General features: G+C 35.1%; 1 protein-coding gene across 1 annotated transcript in view; it reads right to left on the reverse strand.

Moving 5' to 3' along the window:
- Positions 1-1,059: 1,059 nt before the first annotated feature.
- ARL5A (ADP ribosylation factor like GTPase 5A) overlaps positions 1,060-21,427 on the reverse strand; it is a 31,677-nt gene continuing 11,309 nt past the window's right edge. The window contains exons 5-6 of the mRNA XM_036744298.1: positions 13,207-13,358; positions 1,060-7,910 (exon numbers count right to left, since the gene is read on the reverse strand). Of these exons, the coding sequence (XP_036600193.1) occupies positions 7,862-7,910; positions 13,207-13,358 (201 nt within the window). The 3' untranslated portion in view covers positions 1,060-7,861. The remainder of the gene's footprint in view (positions 7,911-13,206; positions 13,359-21,427) is intronic.

Raw genomic sequence — 21,427 nt, forward strand, 5'->3', positions numbered from 1 at the left:
GAATAATTGGCCTACATGTTTCTATGTCTGGTATCATTTCCCAATTAAAACTACAGCTGAACAACTAGCAATGGTTAATGTTATAAAAGGTTACCGTTAAAAAAAAATAAAAAAAAGGTTACCATTTTTGAGGTATAAAAAAAGAGTAGAGAATTTTTACTTAGAACTTATACTAGTCTACCTTGTCTCACAACAGAACTCTTTAAAAGAATTTTTTAAAAAACCTTATCCTTTTGAATTTTAAAAACGAATGTTAAAAATTGTTTTTACATGCAACTTGGAAATAAGATAGGCAATGGAGTATAGAAATCTATCTTGCCCTACAGGAAAATGGAAGGGAAAAGGATGGGGGTGGGGTGTGACAGAAGGGAGGGCAAATTGGGGAAAGGGATAATCAGAATGCATGCCATCTTGAGGTGGGGGAAGGGAAGAGATGGGGAAAAAATTTGGAACTCAAAATCTTGTGGAAGTGAATGTTGAAAACTAAAAATAAATTAATAAAAAAATTAAAAAGAACATTGTACACAGTAAGAGCAATGTTGTACAAAGATCAATTGTGAATGGTGATGTGATATGGCAAATTTCTTCTTCAGAAGAAATTCTATTCTTAGCAATACAATGATCCAAGACAATTCCAAAGGACCTACGATGATTAATGCTATCCATCTCCAGGGAAAGAACTGATGGAGTTTGAATGTACTATTTTTAATTTTCTCTACTTTAAAATTTTTTTTCAGTCTGTGTTCTGCATGATTCCACATGTGTAACCTATGTCAAATTGCTATCCATCTCAGGAAGGGCAAAAGGGAGGGAGAGGGAGAGAGAATTTGGAACTCATTTTTTTAAATGAATGTTAAAATTTGGTTTTTACGTGCAATTGGAAAAAAATAAAATATTATTTAAAAAGAAAAAACCCATCATTTTGTGATAATGTAAGCAAGCATTACAGTTTTCAAAAGGACAACACATCTTGTCAGATAGTGGCTAAAAGAAGTACCACAAACTACTCCACGTATGTATCAAGTGCTGAATTACAATAAAAACACTGACAACATCACATCAGTGGAAATGGAGCCATTATAATTAACCTTCTTACAACAGAAGATGTAATGTGAAACAGTAGATATGGTAAAAATTTTACTTAGTTGTTTTTTTACAACATAAGGCAAAGAAAATTACTCCATGTCAATATCCTCCCTATAATTTTTTTTTAAAAAAATTTCCATGTATCATAGCTGTACAAACATACAAATGAACGCATTAGTCAAATATGATTGGCCATTTCTTCGCATGTACACCTGAACATTTCTATAGTTTACTGTTAATTACTTGTATTCTCATAAGCTATTCCCACCAAGCAAGCTCCTTGCTAAGATATAACATTTTTAGCCTTTTTTTAATGGACAAAATCATGGTAATTTCCAAGTATGAAGAAGTGGTACTTTCCTAAGCATCATTGAATCTATGAGCTCAATGGCACAGAAGTGTTCCTTTCTACTTTCTCTAACTCCTAATATCTACTGAAGATTCTTCAGAATTTTCTACAGGGCCACATATTCATATAGGAGAAAGAAGTAATTCTGGGTGGTAGAATACTATCTCTCCAAATGATATCTGCAGAAAATTTGTTTGGCCAAGTTTACTAAAATGCAGGCACCCAAATTCTCCAAATCTTGAACAGAACTTGTCAAGAGAAGCTTTCACTGCTAGGAATTCTAAATGTGTTATACTATCACGTATATAGAAAAATACCGTATATGTGCCCCCCCCCCAAAAAAAAACCAAACCAACAGTCTTTATATCACAAAAAACTCCCAGGCATTAAAATTTGTTGTATTGTTACTTAGATGGGTCTGTAATAGGAGAATGTTACAAACAACAGTGAAGTACAGCCTGGGTAAAATAAATGAATTAACCAGAATAGTAAATTCTGAACTTTTAAATTAACCAACAACAAAACATTTCAAGCACCAAATTTCAGTTATTACGCACTGTCCTCTATCTCAGCAACTAATAAAGCCTTGAAGCCTTGGCCTAGGTGTGATGCAGCCACTATGGTGTAGTGTGAGGCTCCAGTGTTTATAGGAATGATAGAAGAAGTATAGGAGGCAGGGTGCCATAGCAGAAGGAGTGCTGGGTACCTGGGTTCAAATACTGACCCGACACTACTACTGACCATTAATAAGGTGCTTCCTTTATCTTGCAAAAGGGGAATAATAATACTTCCATGATTGACTTCACAGGATTTTGTGAGGAAAGTACTTTTTAAAAGCCATCAAGTGCTTAATAAATGAAATATTAATTGTTATTTTACAAGAAGGTATCATTAGTAGCCTATATAAGAAACCGAACTGAGTAAGGCTGTTAATTTAAGGAAACAAATTAGACCCACATCAGCGGTTTGGGGGAGAAAAGGATGAACAGAGAAAATACAAATTTCAATAAGGTAAACAGGGATTTCAGTGAAATGCATCCTATTTTAGAGAAGCTGAAATATAAACTGATGAAAATACGGCAAAGTACATCCACCTACAGTCTGCGGTTATACATCAATATCAATAAATAAATGGGGCATTTGTTCAGAGGACCTGGCAAATAAACCGGATCTATCTAAGAACCTGGATTTCCAAGTAAACTATTAAAGAAAGCAAAGGAAGGTACTGGCACTAATTAAATGGCTCAGAAAATGTATGATGTTCAATGAAGATTACCAAATACTGAGAATTAATAGCCCCCATCTTCAAATACCTTTCAAAAAACTTCACATAATAGGGAATCTGTTATGGTGTAATTTTCTGTAGATTTAAAGCTGTTTAAAAATAGCAACAGAATTAAGTTAGTAAAGGTCAGGAATCATTAGGACATGTATCAGTTATATGCCTAAACATAGCAAATTCTGTTGTAGGCGCTGCTGGGCTCCTTTAACCTCCAAAGTTTTTGTTGTTCATTTTTAATAAAGGAGATAATTTCTTAAAAACACTGGGAGCTATGCTGACAAGCCAAAAATATATACAATACTGTGCAAGACAGACATTTATTAGATGGACTTAATAATGGTCACAAATTAATTTTAGGTATGTCTCGAACATAGACTAAGCACTTTCTACCATTAACAGTACAATGAGCATGCAAAAACACCAAGAAGTAAGTTTTCAGTACAATGTTTAAGGGCTTAATCCATTGATTATGTATATTGTATGACTTACCAAGTCTGGGCTTTTTTGGTCTGGACCTGTGATTTAATTAATGTAGAGAATTCCTGGAAATGGAAATCCTCCCTGCCAATGCAGATAGCAACTGTTTTGTACTCTACAGTTTCTGAATCAGGAAGATCTAGATTCAAATACTGACAATATGACCCTGGGCAATTCATTTAACCCCTCAGGACCCCAGTCTAATCTCAAAGGGCAGATCTCTATCCAGTATGTTTTCCTGCCTCTTAATTGCATTTTATTTTGTTCAACTTCTCCTAATTCTTCCTGTTACCTTAAGATTTAGTAGAAATAGTAATTTTTAGTCAATAGAATTTTTAGTCAATAAAATCAAGTTTTAAAATGTGGCTTTTCTTTTTTTCCTACCATTAACACTTTGGGGAAGTTACCAGTGAAAGGTATTTTAAAGACATTTTGTTTTTTTTGTATGAATGAAATTTTAGAAGTTTTTGTTCATAATATGCAAAAATAAATAGCAGGCAAAGCTACAGTTCAGAATTCCCTTAAAATGTACAACTTTCTCTTGGACCCATTTACATTAGGTTTATTTTATAAAAGACCAGGCATATTATATGGAAACTGTTTTCATGTAAAAGGCTTTACTGACTCCAATATGTTTTGAACACTATGAAAAAACCACATGGAAACAACTGCATTAGTTTAAAACATCATCTTTAGGCTAAAAAACTTGAACGTAAATATAAAGCTCCTTTGAAATGATTACTTACCAACCCTACTCGTGCCCCCAAGCTGTGTAAACAAGTATCCACCCTTTCACATACGACACTACCTTTCTTACAGAGTAATGGCAAAGGTAATATATATCTTATTCCAGTACAATATGCCATCCTAGTCCAATCAAAAAAGTGCTGAGCTAGTGGAGACTGGCCATTTCCTGCCTAGAATATTTGGGATTGCTCCTCGTTTTTCTCCTTGTTCTGTGATTAGGGATAGGAAACGTCTAAAATTTCATGAGCCGGAAAATTGCCACCATTTTAACTATATCCCAATAATTTAAAGATTACCAGTCTAATTGTGCTCTAGAATCAACAACAGGGCATAGCTCTCATAATAATGCAGGGTTACAGGTAGAAGAATAGGGAGGATTTCTCTTTTTAGGTATTTTAATACTGAAGGATAAAAGCTTACTCAGCTAAATCTCAGAGATCAATCTCCCTCATTTTACATGTGAAGAAATTGAAGCTCAGAGAGGCTATCTTGCTTAAGCCAGCTAAACTAACCTAGAACTAAAACACAGGTGTGTCTCATGACTCCAGTGAGGCGCTCTTCTACTACACTATCTTGTAGCTATTCACCAGGCACCTTTGAGAGGCCAGGAGGAGGAAAGTCTCTCTTGTCTTCCTGACATATTTCTATCACTGCTACATTGATCACAGTTAGACTTTAATGTCATATAGTATTGGGTAGTAAAGCAGAGTTTTTGAAAGTCAGAATGCTTTTCATGAACTACCCTAGAATCTAGATCTCCCCTGTCTCTGCATTCCTTGCCCCATGAAAATTATACATCTAAATGGGAAGAATTAAAACAGGTACAGCTTAGGTTTATCTGCATTGGATTGGAATAATGGTGCTATGGAACCAAGGCCTAAAAATTTCTTGTCTAGGAGCTTTCAGACAACATATTAGGAATTCATTTCCTACTTTATAAATTATATTAAGATTAAAGTTAAATTTTCATTTTCAAAGAATATCTGTATTTTTAGAGATTTCATAAGTATAATTTATCACTCTGAAAACTAATACAGTTACATGTCTTTGCCTAATCCTAACGTTACTGAGGTGAAAACGCAACGTTCCCTTCAAGGACAAGTCATAAGTCTCCTAAATTAACATTGGTTTTCATGAAAAAAAAAAAGCTGCATACTAAAAAACAAAACAAAACATTAAAAACTGTCCTTTCTTTTAACCTGCCTAAGGTAAAAAGAATTATGGATCATCATTATGAATATCTGTGAACCTTCATTTTTACTTAGAAATGAAATGAACTGCTGCAAACCTAACAATTATCAAAACAAACTTTAAGTCTTTATCTGTGAACCGGAAAAATTTTTTCTAGTTACAAACCTGTAACTGTGTATAAACATGAGGGCTTTAGCTTGTTTCAGAGGAAAAAATTTACTATCCTAAATGCAACACATCCTATGCATTCTCATGGTATTCCAACAGCAAAATGCAGAAACTATTCATACTACAGCTTTAATTGATACATGGTTTTAAAATCTAATTTAAACTGTATTTCATTTAAACATCGATGATTTCATCAATATGGATTCCTTCCACTAACGTAGATTACAATTTTTCTTCTAGAGTTTCTGTGACCAAAAAAGTCACTCCAAATTTAGCCAGGCTGGTCCTCAAGACAATAAAAATATACTTCATCACTGACCACAACACAAAGCCTTTCCAACTTGGTAAGACCAAGTATATTTAAAATATATTTTTATTTAAATTGTGTACTTAACAATATACAATAAATTTGGAAAATAAAGCATCAAGAAGAGAGTATACTGGCATCAATGTGACTTGGAGGAAGCCATTAAAGGGACCTATGTCAGTATCCAAAATAAAAAATAGTCAGAGTAACAAATGGAAGAATGCTGGATGTGCCCCCACTTTAAGGAAGTCTCGGCTTTTAACTACAGCTACACTTTCTGAAAATCAGGTCTAAAATACCATCTGCATTAGATAAATAACTATAACTTATTTTCCTAACAGGTGGTTGGTTGGGAAAAAAGCTTAAGAGTATCTGGAGTTTGAGAATCAATAAAGCTTGAATCAATGATGTTCTATAACTGATGATTCATCTTCAAAAGCATACTGTTACATAATTAAAATTTTCATGCTTCCATTTTAAGCTTGAAAATGTATACTGGCTATAAAAACATAAAACACAAGGCCCTTAATGTTAAACACTGAAGGATTCTCTACCAAAACCACATGCTTCTGACTTAGTTAAAATTTTATTATTTTTATAACATATTTTGGTAGTAATGACCTTTAAATCTATATTATTATTTATGATATGTACATCTATTTCTCCCTATAACTTCATTAACTTTGAAAAGGCTCACATTAAGGTTTAATGTTATTTCTTGTACAATTTGGATTATACTGTTTTGAAATAGTTGGGGTTTTAAAGTTAAGCCAATATAATACACGGGAATTTTAAAAATGGTAATAGTATTAGTTAGTATAAAGGCTGTTTATGGTTATGTCAGAGGCTTATATTTTGACTTTAAGAATTTTTTTTTAAAATATCAATTCAATATTTATAGCACTTTGAGTAACAGTACTATAAATGGCAATAAAGTTTAATATAGATTATTTTAAAAGTCACTTACCATGCAAAACCATTTTGAAATCATAATAAACATTCAGAAATGTTTACTTTTTCTAGTTGCTGAGTTATTAAGCAATACAGAAGTGGGAATAAGTCACTTAACTATAATTTTAAATGTTCTCAAAATACTGATGTTTTAAAACTCAAAAAAAAAGTGAAAAAAACTTCCTGCTTTCCATAGCAGCCCACTACAAACCAACGACAGAACCTCCACATTTCAGCGACCAGAACAGTACGCATTACTCTCAAAGATGTCAAATTCATTCAACAGTTGCCATATAATTTAATGTACGTACAGTGATTTTAAACTAAAACCCAAAATTTTTGAAGGGTCACACCATTTGATAGACATATTTCTTCAAATGTTTTTTCTCATAATTGACTCTGAAAATTTACTTCCTAAATTGTATTCTCATAATTTAAAATACAAGATTACTTAAATAGGCAATATAAGTCCTTAAAAAAAATGCTGGAAATAAATTAGTGGCAGTTGGTAATACTAAATCAACTAAGAATTCCACTCCAGTGTACCACATCTTTTTTTGTGTGTTTATGATTTAGTCTGACCCCCTCCCAATCCCTTAAACTTAGAAACTTTCAGCCTTCTTTTCTTTTTTTAAAGAAGCAGTGCAAAAGTTTTCTGGGTAGGTTAATACAATACAGAGAACATAAAGGACAAAGTATAAGTGACATGTCAACATCTACATACTGATTTCATTCTAGGTATAAGTAAGCATATTATTCACTTAGGTTAGGTTATGTTATTTACCCTTCTCTAGTATATAAATCAAAGTCATTAACCTAAATTTGAAGGTATACACACAATACATATACAAAGTAATGTAAAACATCTTTCTCATATGTAACATTACATTTAAAAAATAGTGGAAATTGAATACTTGTGCCATTGATTTGTTTTTTTGACTTAATCCAACAAAAAGACAACATTCAACTTAGGGAGGGTTATACTGATAATAAAGCTCTGGTAGTTAAAAATGTCTTCCTCTCCCTTTATACTTACCACAGACTACACAATGTCCTGAGAGGATTCATTATGACAGAAATGTCAATCACAGCTTTAAGACCTAACTTCAGAAGAAACTAATATGAAAGCAAACTGGAACGTGGGACTCCATCTTTCTTTTCAAAGAAGTGGTCTTAATTTGTTTCTTATAGAAAAAGTTTGTCAGTTTATTATAAATATATCTAACCCATTAATTTTTGCAGCTTTCAGGTTAATTATAGTCCAGCACTTCATTTATGCAAAGTCTACAGAGGTCAGTAGAGATCATCTAATCTTAAGTCGTGACATCATCCATTCAAGTCCTTGGCACAATCTATAAATAAAAAAAATAAAATTATCTAGTTAATATTTCACATTTTAAAAGAATACATACAAATTGTAATTTTAGCTCACATTTATATAAGGCTTTATAAGAAATATCGTAGGAGAGACCACTGGATTTGTAGTTAAAGGACCTGAATTCAAATCCTTGCTCCGCTAATTACTAATTTGCAATCCTGAGCAAGTCACTTAACCTCTGCACCAAATTGCCCCCAATTATAAAATGACTAAATGATCTCTATGGTCCTTCCCATTCATTAAATCTATGACCCTTTTGCAAAGGCTTTACATATATTATCTTAACTGAACCATACAACAACTCTGAGACAGGTATTTTACAGATGAGGAAGCTGGGGGCATAAAAGGTTTAAATGACTTGCCTTTGGCACCACTTTGTTGAAAAGTTCTGATATGTTTTCTTTGGTTGTTTCTTTTTGTTAATCCTGTTCACCCCTTGGGAGCCTTCTTTAAGATTCAGACTTACCTGGACTTCTACGCCCTATTCTATCTATATTCTCTCTCATTTTTCTGACTTCAATTACCACCTCTCTCTCTCTCTCTCTCTCTGTCTCTCTCTCTCTCTCTCTGCGTACACACACACACACACACCCCCTCGGCAGACCTATACTAAATCTATACTTTCAGGCGTGACTTCCTGCCATACTTGAGTACCAGTCCTAAGTCTAAATACTTCCTATACATTTGTATGTGGATGTACTAATGTGCTTTGAAACTCTACATGTCTAAGAATGAACTCATATTCTCCCTAAAAAAGATTCCAATAAAAAAGCCTCATGTTTCTGTCAAAAGGACTATATCCTGCCAGACTTGCAACTACCTGTGACTTGCAACTTGCCTGTGACTCATTTCGCTTCTTTGTTCTCTATATCCAGTCACCAACTAGTACTTATTTCTTCCTTCAGAGAGTTTCTTACAACTTTTCTTTCTTTCCAATTCCCATTGTAATCAGCCTCAGACCAGGCCTTCTTCTCAGCTCATAACCATCTCCATGGGTTCCGTGTCTCCCTACTACAACCCATTACATCACCACATATCACAATCCTCCTAAAACACAACTCTTGTTATACATGCCAAAAATTGCCTTGCCTCCTGAACTTTAGGTCTGCCTAAACCATAAGCTAACACCACTCACTGTCTGACCCTGGGCAGGAGATACAAAGGAAGATTTTGGTTCAGTGATCAAGCTCTATCCTTGCTATTGGGATGTCATACTCTCTAATCAGATTTCTTATCTAATTCCTGATCTTTTCTTGCCCAGATTCTGACTCGAGTTTCTAAGTGTTCCCCAGTGCCTTAGCTTGAGTTTCTGACCTCTGCCTTGTCTCCTCAGACTCAGTGTACTTTGCCTTGCTTTAGTTGACTTCCCTGGAACTATGACCAACCTGCCTGATTTATGGTACCTGAAAGCCCCCTTCTATTCACCCACACTACTGGTTCTATGGCATTCCCTATCCCATTGTTGCACAAACTCTGGAAGTAGCATGCCATATTCCTACCTGAAAATGCAACAGCTTCTGCTATGTTTCACATCAAATCCAAATCCTCCAGACACCTTACGGCCCTCATGAACTGGACCTTATTTATGTACCCTCTCCCACTGCTCCCAAATACAAACATTCTGACTTTCTCCTCTTGTAGTTCAAGTTCTACCTGCTTTAGGATGCCTTTCCTGATCACCTATATAATGAAATGAAAACCAAATGAGTCAGGAGACCTGGGCTCTAGTCTTGGCTCTGCCACTTGCCAACTTCATAACCTTGGGAAGGCACTCTATCCTTTCTGCACCTGTTTTCTTACGTATAAAATGGGGAAGTTAGTTCCCATTATTTCTCTCGGTATTCCAATTCATTTTTAATTTTTTTTAAATCCACAAAAATCTGCCTTCTCTCCTTCCAACCCTCTGCCCCAATTGAGAATGAAAAGCAAACCCCTATTATAAACACGCAGTCAAACAAAACAAATTTCCACATTATCATGTCTAAAAGAAAAAAAAAAGGTACAGACAGATATGTCTTATTCTGTACTGAGTCTTTCACTTCCCCATCAGGTGGTGAGTAGCATCCTTCATCATTGGTCCTTTGGACTTATGGCTGATCATTACACTAGAGTTCTTAATTCCTTCTTTCTTTTTGTTTAAACTGCAGGTTTTTTGAGTATTAACTAAATTTTTTTCAATCAGCAAAAATGTGCCTTCTCTCCCTCCTACCCTCCAACTCCAAATTAAGAAAAAAGGAAACTCAAAACACCCTTTACAAAATGAAGTCAAATTTCCACAGTGATCATATCCAAATGGAAATAAGTGTGCATACATGAATGCTTATGTATGTGTGTGTTCCATTCCCTATTTTGAGTCTCTCACCTTTCCATCAAGAAATGCATAGCATGCTTTATCATTAGGCCTCTAGAGTAGTGGCTGGTCATTAGAACAATCAATTCCTAAGTCTCCCAAAGTTGTTTGTTTTTACAATATTGTTGTCATTGTATCAATTGTTCTGTTTGTTCATTCTGCATCAGTTCATGCAAGTTTTCTCATGTTTCTCTGAAACCATCTCCTTCATCATTTCTTACATTACAATAGTATTCCATCATATTTATATACTATAACTTGTTCAGTCATTCCCCAACTGATGGGAACCCAGTCAATTTACAATTTTTTGCCACCTCAAAATTAGTGCTCCTTCCCCATATATAAAATATATATATATGTACACATATATGTGCATATGTGCATGTACATACACACACACATGAATACATCCTTAAGAAATTTGTTTAGCTTAGGATTAATCCCCTCCTTAATCTACTCTCCTTCCACCCTTTCCCTCATATTTCCCTGTCAAATGAAATGTGCTTCTTAATCAGTTCATATGAGAATGACAGTCAAATGTCAGCCACTCCCTCCACCCCTTCCTCCTTGTTTATATAAATTTCTACCTGCTTGTATACCTCAATCATGTGAGATAATTTTCTGTAACCTTCCACCTCTCAGTGTATTCCTCTACTCCTTTTTAATTCTTCTTTTAAAAATCAACAAAACATAATAGAAGCACTCCCAGGCCTTCTGTCTAATTAAGATTCTCTCTCTGATTCCTCATAATAGGTTTTATAAGGGACACATGTATCATCTTTCCATAACATAATTAAGCATATTATCCTTGTTTAGTTCTTTATCATTGTTTATTCATGTTTTCATTTTCTATTTAACTCCTGTGCTTAAACTTCAAGGTTTCCGCCCAGATCTGGTCTTTTCAACCAGAATGCTTGGAAGTCCTCTATTTCTTTAAAAGTCTTTTTTCTCCCTTCTAGAATTATGTGTAGGTTTGCTAAGGAAGTGATTCTTGGCTATAAGCCTCTATCTTTTGCCTTCTGGAATATGTTTTCCAAGTTCTCCACTCTTTTTTTAGAGTTAGCTGTGGTTCCTCAGTACTTGAACTCTCTCTTTCTGTTTGTGATATTTTTTCTTCGGCCTGGAAGTCTTGGATTTTGGCTATTTTTCTGGGAATTTTCATTTTGGTTTTTGTTGAGCAAGCCAGTCAGTCAATAAACATTTATTAAGTACCTACTATATACCAGGAACCGTGCTGGAAAGTAAAGAGGTAACTGGTGGATTCTTTCTATTCCCACTCTGCCCTTTGCCTCTTAAGAGATGTGGGCAGTTTTTTTTTCAGATTTCTTGAAATATGATGCCTAGGCTTTTTTTTTTGGTCATGACATTCAGATAGTCCAATAAATTTATTTCTCCTCAATCTGTTTTCTAAGTCAATTGTTTTTCCTATGATATAGTTTATATTTTCTACTTTTTTCAGTCTTTTGACTTTGTTTTATTATTTCTTGTGGCCTCATGAGCTTTGGCTTCTCTTTGGATCATTCAAATTTTGGGGGTTTGTTGTTTGGACAAGATTTTGTTCCCCTGGTGCCAAGCTGTCTATTTCCTTTTCGATTCTTTCCTCCATAGAATTCATTTCTTTCCCAATTTGCCTCTAGTTTTTACCTTTCATTTATACAAAACATTTTAATTCTTAAAAAAACTCAAACCTCTTGCTTCATCTCTTCCAGGAATTCTAGTTGAGTGTGTGCCCAAGCTGTGTTTTTTTTTTCTATGAGGCTTTGCTGGTAGATGTTTCAGGGTGATTCTCTTCTTCTGAGTTTGTCTTTGGTCCTCCTGCCACTATAATAGCTTTTTTGTTGTTGTTTGCTTGTTCTTCCCACCTACTTCCTGACTTCAGACTTGACGATCGGTCTGGGCTCTGCTGCATTTCTAGAGGGAAGATAGGAGCTGGGCCTGCTATGGCTTTCTTGGGGTATTGAGTATTGTGTTATTCCAGGATCTCAAGGCCAGGCTGGGGATGTCCAAACTTTTGGTACTCCCAAACTGCTCTACCAAGGGCGCAATCAGATCACTGTGACTTCTGCACATTCCAGATCTGAGTTTGCATCTCATCAATACACTGAGTGCTGCTGGATTAAGATCAATAACTGGGAGGGGGGTGACAAAGCTGTCAGCTGGCCACTGTTCTCACAACCTGCAAAAGATCAGACTCTGGTAATGGGGCTGAGACCTTGTCTTGGCCTTAAGCATTGTCCCTGGGGACTGGGATGCTCCACATGACATGCTTCTGGCCAAACTCCGTCTCAGATGTCCAGAGAGGTCTCTGTCTCCCTGTGTTGACCTAGGCTAGAAAATGGCTGCCTTTTCCCCGGATATCCTAATCAGAACTCAAGTCTAATACATTTTTTAGTTCTGTTTGGAATAGTTTTCAGGGGGACCACTCTGTACTCCTTCCTGCTACTCCCTCTGTCTTCCAATTAGAACACTGTATACTTCAGCCCTTATTGATCTTGCACTTCTCTCAACTCCTATTGTACTTATAGCCTAAACCACAATATTTAGTATTGAATTATACTATATTTATATTACATATTTTAGCTGATGCAAGAGAAAGAAAATAGGAATTGAAGTCAGGAAACTAGTTTAATCTTGGATCTGCTAGTTATTACTCAGGTGATACTAATTCACCTATTTGAGCCTCAGCTTCCTTATCTGTAAAATGAAGGCATTAGATGAGATGACCTCCCAAGTCCCTTTCAAGCTCTATGATCCTGTGGCTCTTAAAAAGCAGGAACCCTATTTTATACTTTCTTGTTCTCCCCTACAATGTTTATCACATTATAGGTCTGAAATAAATGTGTTGATTTCAAGAAGAAAAATATGTGAATGTAAAGAAGATGAAAAGAATACAATATTATCCAAAAGAAAGCATTCTTACCCCTCACCAGTGAGAGCACAGCATGCCTGGATATGCCACTGGTGATCTTTAATTGAAGTTAGCTTCAAAAACTGTGAAATTTCAGCTACAGTCATGCATTCTTTAACATCTTGTTTGTTAGCAAAAATCAGCAATCCGGCTTTCCTTAGATCCTATAAGAGCAAATTAAAACTACTGGTTTCTGAGGTTCCCAAATCATTTAATTCAAACATTTAAAGCTTTAACAGAGCCAAGTAAATTATAGTTTTTAAAAAAAACCTAAACCTTTAAATGTTTACATTTTTAAAGATATGGAACAAGTTTAAATTTCTTTTATTTTAAAAAACTTTTTTTTGGTTGGGTAGGTGGACAGGAATGGAAGAAACATAAGAAGAGCCTTCCAACTGAAGTCTGTTTGCAGATATAATAGAGAACCCTCACAGAGCTCCAGAAGCAGAAAGTGAAACACAAGACTAACAGAGAATTTAAAATAGAATGACTCCCCAAGTATCTATTACTAAGTTAAACAAAAGCCTAATATCCCCTCTGCTTGTCTTTTTTTTTATGTAAAATTTCTGACATGGCTGAATAAAAGTTCTATCATCAATAATTAGGTCTTGGATCCCAAAATCTCCACGTTAATTCTGCACCAACTTCAAACAGCACTGCTCCTCCAAAAAAGACAACTGAATAAAATATAAGCTTTTTACTATATTATCAGATAATTTATATGTTAGAAAAAAGAGGTTCCTGTATGTTTCATGGTACCCAATGCTATCTGCAAATCATGTTTTTCATTTCATCTTCTCATCTGCACATCTGGATCTACCAGAAAAGAGGTCAGACTGATAATAACACAACCTAAATCTAGTCCTGGTTCAGTCACTAAAACTCACTTTATGTACCTGGGCAAGTCACTTAAGCTCCGTTTCAGTTTCTAGTCTTAGTTGCTTAACAGGGTTGTTACACAGATACAATGACGTAAGAGAAATATTTAATGCTTTAAAATGTTGTGATCTTATCGGTGAGGGCATTCCTCCCACTGATATATACTGCAACCCATTTAAGTCTCAGTAGATGGCCTTCAAGAGCTTTTGTGGCTGAAAAATTCATCATCTGCTAACCGACCACTCTGATTATGAGTCTCTTTGAGACTGTATTTCATCACATAATCATTGCAGATTTTATGCCAAAAATTTTTGCATGAAAGTGGAGTGCAACCATTATGCCTAGCTTTAAAAATTTGTATCATTGTTACTTAAAAATCATTTATTACTGAACTGTATCACTGGCAGATGAACTGCAGAGTTTAGCTAGTGCGGGAAGATGCAAGTCTTACCATATCACGTGACTTACTCATGGCAGCTCTGCCTGCCTACCTGCTCCCCTTGCACCTATGGCTCTTCATTAAGTTGAGTGACTGTTAGTACTGTAGTGCTCTAAACAAACACAAGCTGGTTTTTGGAAATATACTGACAATGCACGTGTGCTGAGAATTCTAGGCTTGTAGCTCACAATGTGCAAAAGATAAATGCGTGTCCACATGCCATTGATGAATACACTGCAGCCCCGTTTACCTTTTAAGAGGCATGACAAACAGAATTTACCATGCTACGATTATGCAATGAAAGGTTATAAACCAATTTTTGGAGCGAGAAAATAGGGTGCAATGATTATGCAGGGAAATATGGATTATACAATGAAATATGAAAATTGGGTGACAGACTAGGGCCCACACTTGAAGCCTAGCTAGTAGGCACTGATAGAACTAATGAGGAGTCGGAAGCCTTAATGGAGAGAAACATATGAGAACACTCTCTGAAAACAGGAAGAAGTTCTATATGAATGCAAGATCCTTGTTTTCCCACTGGTATTGATATTACCCAAGATCCTATTTTATGTCTTGACTATTTATTCTTAATTTGTCTAATATTTAACTCAAATATAAACAGACACAAACACAAAGATGTGGCACTCAATAATTATCTTTTGTTGAATGAATGGTATGCCCTGTCTCAAACCCCCTCCCAAACCTACATTTGCAGTCAAGTTAATGTTCCTGAAACAAGGCTTTCATCATATCATTTTTCTGCTCAAAAAGCATCAGTCTTCCCATGGACAAAAGGATAAAGGTAAAAGTTGTATTGTAAGCCTGGAAGTGTAGGGTCCTCCATAATCCAGTCCTAAACTTACTTCTCCACTTTATCTGCCAACATTCCCCTATAAGAACCCTTGGCTTTAATAAAAATGGCCTCCTTCCTCATGGTTCACAAGACGACTTATATCTTAAAGCTTCATTGCTTTTTTCTGTTCCACTGCCCCACCAACTGCAAATCCTATTGACTCTTTCAAGCCTTGGCTCAAATCCTTTTTCAAAATGAAACCTTCTTCTAACCATTCTAATTCAATGATGTATCCTTCTTCTGAACTTAGAGTACTGACCATATGACTTATGTGGCAGTTAACTACATGCTTCCTTGTGTTATTCTTATATTATTTTCTTGTATTATTAATTAACTTTTCTTTTTCTGTCTAATTTGACTTGAATGAAGACTTTTATGGCATTCTTATCAAGTTTATGGGAGACCTAAAGCTCAGAAGAATTGTTAATACTCTGGATCATGTAATCAGAACCCAAAAGGCTCAAGAAGCCAGAATAATGGAACAAACAAAACGAGGTAAAATTTAATTGAGATAAAGTTCTTTATTTAGGCTTAAGAAATCAACGGCATAAGTACAACATAAGGGATATATGGCTTGAGGAGAATTCATGTAAAAAAGATGCAATTGGTTGTAAAACACTAACACAGGTGGAAATTTAAAAATATCAAAAAAAACCTAGAGTATAACTTTTTGCTAATGTGTTGATTAGACATATGATTTCTTCAGTGTAGATTATTACTGGTAAGGAACTTCTTCTACCGAGGCAGGGTGGTACCTTTCCTGCAACTCATGAGCTTAAGAGAGTTGTTTGGGGAACTGAGAGGTTAAGGAACTTGCCCAGGGTCATATGGCCAATACATGTCAGAGGCAGAACAAGAACCCAGGTTTTCCCAACTCTGAGACCAGTTCTTTATCTACTACTGTTCCATGCTACTGCTCAGAAAATAACTAGGTGTTACCTATTCATTATTAATGACGTAGTCAAGCAGATAACACTCTTTTGTTTCTGAATGCACCTATATTTTGTTCTGCTCCAGAGTGGAAAAAGGCTGGGATCATCAAGGACCCATTAATTCATCAAATGGAATTACTTTCCATTGGATCCAATTACTACAACCTGCCAAGTTTCAATAACTTTACTAGCACATTAATGTTTCCTATAACAATTAAGTGTGCCAGGGATCACATATTAAGAACACAAACTTTTCTTTTCCCAGCGAGTATCTATGATGAGGATTTACAAACTTATGCCATTTGTTCTTATATGTACCTGTCACTTCTGGTGATAAAGCTAGAATGTTGTTTTGGCAATTAATGTGAGGGTTCAATGACATTGAAACTGCAAAAATGTAAGAATAAATATATTTCTTTTTTTAAAAGCCTCCTGAAAACACCAATTTTTAAGCTAATTTCCTTTATCTCCTATATCTCCACAGGCCACAAGTTCGGCTTTTTGGCACTTGATGAAAAACAAGTTTTCTTTCTGGTATAGTTGTTAGGACTGTGGTCTTATAACAATGGTACAATCAACAAGGAAAATAAATGACAATACAAGCAAAAAATCCCTCATTTATCAAAACTTTTCAAAACCACAAAAAAACTTCTGATACTTCTTTGAATCAACAGGTGAACATAACTTCATGATATAATTTTTCAAACTATAGTTGGCCATACTTAAGCAAGGCTCATCATATCACTGTAATTCATTTATAGATTATCACAAAACACACAAAAAACTGTGATAAGTATGCTATTTTAGCATAAAATGATATTAAGGAGAAGAAACTGTGGCTGTAATTCTCAGATAGGGTTATAATACGAAATATATTAGAGCAAAGATGCTCATCATCTGTCATACAATTCAGTAAGTTACAAGATAAACAACAATGACATTTTACAAGACCGTGTATGACACATTTAAAAAACTTTCTACTCTGATATTCATTCATTCCATAGGATCCTACCATTAATTTTGGAAGGTTCTTTTAGCACAATCTGCAGGATGTATACAGAGTTATAATACAAAGAGCACTGTAAGATTCAGTATAGGCTTGAAAGGCTTAAGAAATTAGATGTCACTGTTAGCACAATGAATGAAAAGTAGAATAAAATCATTGGTATGTGCTTTTTTTTTTTACCATCAAGAAAACCTGCCAATGAAGAGTATTATGAAACTTGTTAGCAAGAATATTAGGTAGTGATTGCAAAACTAATGATTTGTTAAAGTACCTAAACATAAGGATGAAGGCAAATAAGAAAAATCCTGTTTTCTACTCAGTCTATTTGGCTTGACTCTTTTACTTAAATAGCACTTTGGTGACTGATTAACAACATCCTATTTTAACAAGTCAAATCTGAATGCTTCAGAAACCTTCTCTTGATATAAATAGCTAAGTAATCAGGAGAGGAAGACCACTAGCCAGATTTCCCATGTAACATTATGAAAATATACTATTTGGCTGCTTGCCTAATAACTGAATATCCTACTAGTTCTAAATTATACTAGTTATGAATTTAAATAACAGAGCAAAGGAAAGTGAAATGCAGGAGAAAATTTTCTTTAATACTTCAATAACTTTGGTTTTCCAAATTCCAAATTTGCAAATAATCTCAGAAAGAGGAAGAATGATGTTTTGTTTTGTTTTTTTGCCTCTTGCAAATAAACAGTTTTGTTTAAAGCAATGATTTTTATTTTTGGAGGTATGGTCAATTTTCAAAAGTAGTTAACTTCAAATGAAAAAAGAAATAGTTAAAAGTAAATAAAATATATAGTTTCTAATGGGTAAAAATAAGGTTATTATATGAAGTCAAGATCATGTTTCAAAGGAAATTCTACGTATAAAATGAAGGCAACTATATAATTTCTCAAGAGACAAAATACACATTTACTAAACACTAGATTACATCTTAAGTAAAATCTAGACAGAGAAAAGCATTTCCCAGAGTTCTGTCTTTAAGAGTAAGCTTCTAGAAAACAATTCAATTTGATCATTAAGAATATTAAGAGGTTTCAACTAAGTTGACTTGCAAAAAACTTTTTTAAAAATTAGTACTTCAGTGCTTCTTTCCATTTTTTATGGAATAAAGCTCTCAAAACTCTCTAAATTCTCATTATTATATATAACTATAATCTTATCTTCAATTCATCCAGTATTATCCATGCATACTATGTGTAAGGCACTGTGCTGACCTCTGGGGATACAAAGACAAAAATAAAAACTTTTGCCTAGAGGAGCCTACATCTTAGCTGTAGAAATACAATGTGAACATGGATAAAAACAAAAAAATTTCAAGAAGATAATTACAACAACTAGGAGCAGGGAAAGGGTGTTCAGGAAAGGCCTCCTACAGAAAGGTTACACCTGAAGGTGCTTTGAGGGAAGTTTGTGATTCTGAGAGGCATCAGGAAGAAGTGCATTCCATTCACAGACATGGAGACTGAGGAATTAACCAGTTTGAAGATGGTCCCAGGCAGAAATTTAACTTTAAAGAATGTGTTTCAAGTTTAAATCTTCTTACAGGTCTATATTCCCAATCTTTTGCACAGAGATAAAAACATTATTATAATCAAACAGTAATTAAAAATAGGGAACTACAAAGAATTTTTCTTAATATAAAACACCCTATTTCTTGTTTCTCTTCCTCTATTTTTCTAACACTTTTCCTGTTTCTTGATCTCCCCCTCACCCTCACCCTATCTTTGTCCCCTTCTTCACTCACACTGGCCTTTTCTTCAACCCAGGCCCTTCCTCTGGTCTCAGACTATTTTCCTCCCTCTATTGTTACTTCACTTGTGAGGTATGTTGGTTTTTTCTCATTCTATCTTTTTTTGTCCCTCTGGGGAAATGGCTCTATCTCTCTGTTGACATCCAAACTAAAAAAGCAATACAGAAACACATCACTTTTTGTTCCCACAGGATAGTGACTGATGGAGAATGCTGCTAAAAAGGCAAAATATGTCAAGAAAATAGGACTACACAGAATATTTTATAGTTTACACCGTGTAATGGTTACTACTGTATGTGTGTGTGTAGTTGCAGGACAATATATAAGGATCTAATATTTTAGGTATCTTTTTAGTGTGTTACATTTTAATATGAGAGCTACGCGAGGGGAAAATATATGTACTAATATTTCAACAACAGCCAGAAACTTTGTAGATAAACTGTATTGATTCTTGCCTTGCCATCATCCAATTTCAATCTCAATTATATTTCCTTTCAAAGATTTGGCCTATACTGTAAAGGTCCAATGTTTATGTCCTGCCACTTAAGCGCTATATTTTGAAGGTTTCGTACTTCTTTATAAAAAAGCTGCCACTTTAATTTCTTTTATACCACTAGTTCATATTTTAACAAATTTATTTACTTCTACATTATAAAATGTTTTCGGTATTCCTCCTAACATAAAATAATTCAAAGGTCATTATGGCTTAAGTAAGATCTTCTTCTGCAGTAAGAAATCTGTAAAATTTCTTTGTCACTAAATCTCATTTTTTATCCAAATGTGAAACTCAGCTGGTTGGGTGTTTTTTTTTTCCCCCAAAATATCATTAATTGGATCACCATCAAATAAAGATTGCTTTGGGTTAAATAAAGGAAAAATTATTGAAGAATGATATCTTTACTTTGGATAGGTATCTTTACATATTATTATTTTTGTATTTCATATTTTTTTACCACAGTATGCTTTTCAGTTAACATATTCTTGAAAAAACTTCCTTAAATGTATTTAGATTTTTTTTAAAAAAATTTTAAGCTTTCATGAAATATAACATGGAACAGCCCTTTGGAGTCAGGTAAGAAATGTATCATTACTACAGTAATGTAGCAAGAAAGTGGCCCTCTACTGTTCACCTGGTATTTTCTAAACTGAAAATAGAGCAAGTAGGTATACCAAGGGAAGGCCTTTCAAAACCATGTGTATAGCTTCATTACTCTTCCCTGAAGAATACTAATGCAGCCAGCAGAAGAATCAGGGCCACGTGCAGGGGAAAGAAAAGCGAATACTGGCCACAAGCAACTGAAGTTCTTCAATAATACCAGATGAGTCTGAGATCCCTTCCCCCAATGACCTCACTCCAAACACTCCCTACCTAGGGACCACCACCTGGCTCTCAAAGTCAGAGCCTACTTCAGGATATTTCCCCAATGGCCTCATCGTGAATCCCACCAACATGTATTGTATCAGGATTTCTCCCCTTCCCAAAAGTATACCCTAAGACAGGGGTAGGGAACCTGCGGCCTCAAGGCCATATGTGGCTTCTAGGTCCTCTGGTATGGCCTTTTGCCTGAGTCCACGTTTTATAGAACAAATCCTTTTATTAAGGGGATTTGTTCTGGGAAGTCTGGATTCAGTAAAAGGGCTTCACTTGAGGACCTAGAAGCCACATGTGGCCTTGAGGCCGCAAGTTCCCCACCCCTGCCCTAAGGACTTTTGGACCTTGCCAGTGGTCCTGTCAATGTTGTACCCCAAGGTCCATTAAGTTTTGCACCCACCCTACGTATGAATTTACTTGAGTTGTCTTATCCAATTAGAGTGTGAACTTTTAGAGAGCAGGGGCTGCTGCGTCACTTTCTATTGGTATTCCAAGAGTTTAGCATAGTTTTTAGCACATGGTAAATACTTAATAAAAGGGCAGTTAAGTGTTGAAGTGGAGAGCCTGCCAGGCCTAGAGTCAGGAAGACCTAAGTTCAAATCCAACTTCAGACACTTACTAGTTGTGTAACCCTGGGAAAATCACTTAACCCCATTTGCCTCCATTTCATCATCTGTAAAATAAGCTGGAGAAGGAAATATGTCTTTGCCAAGAAAACCCCAAACAGGGTCATGAAGAGTCAGACACGACTGAAACAAGTGAACAACAACAATCTACTTCCCAAACTTCCTATTCTCTGCATTCTCTAAACCAGACATGTACCAAACACTTGGGCTAATAAGTACAACAGAACATCACCACTCTCCCACATTTTTTTCTGTTGCTTGTCACAGTTTCACTTCCAATTTGGGAAACAGAAAAGAGTCAACAGCATGGCTGGCCAGTATGGTAAGAGGGAGTGTTCTTTCTGAACTTCATTCA

This window comes from Trichosurus vulpecula, chromosome 2 (assembly GCF_011100635.1).
Source record: "Trichosurus vulpecula isolate mTriVul1 chromosome 2, mTriVul1.pri, whole genome shotgun sequence".
Classification (NCBI taxonomy): domain Eukaryota; kingdom Metazoa; phylum Chordata; class Mammalia; order Diprotodontia; family Phalangeridae; genus Trichosurus; species Trichosurus vulpecula.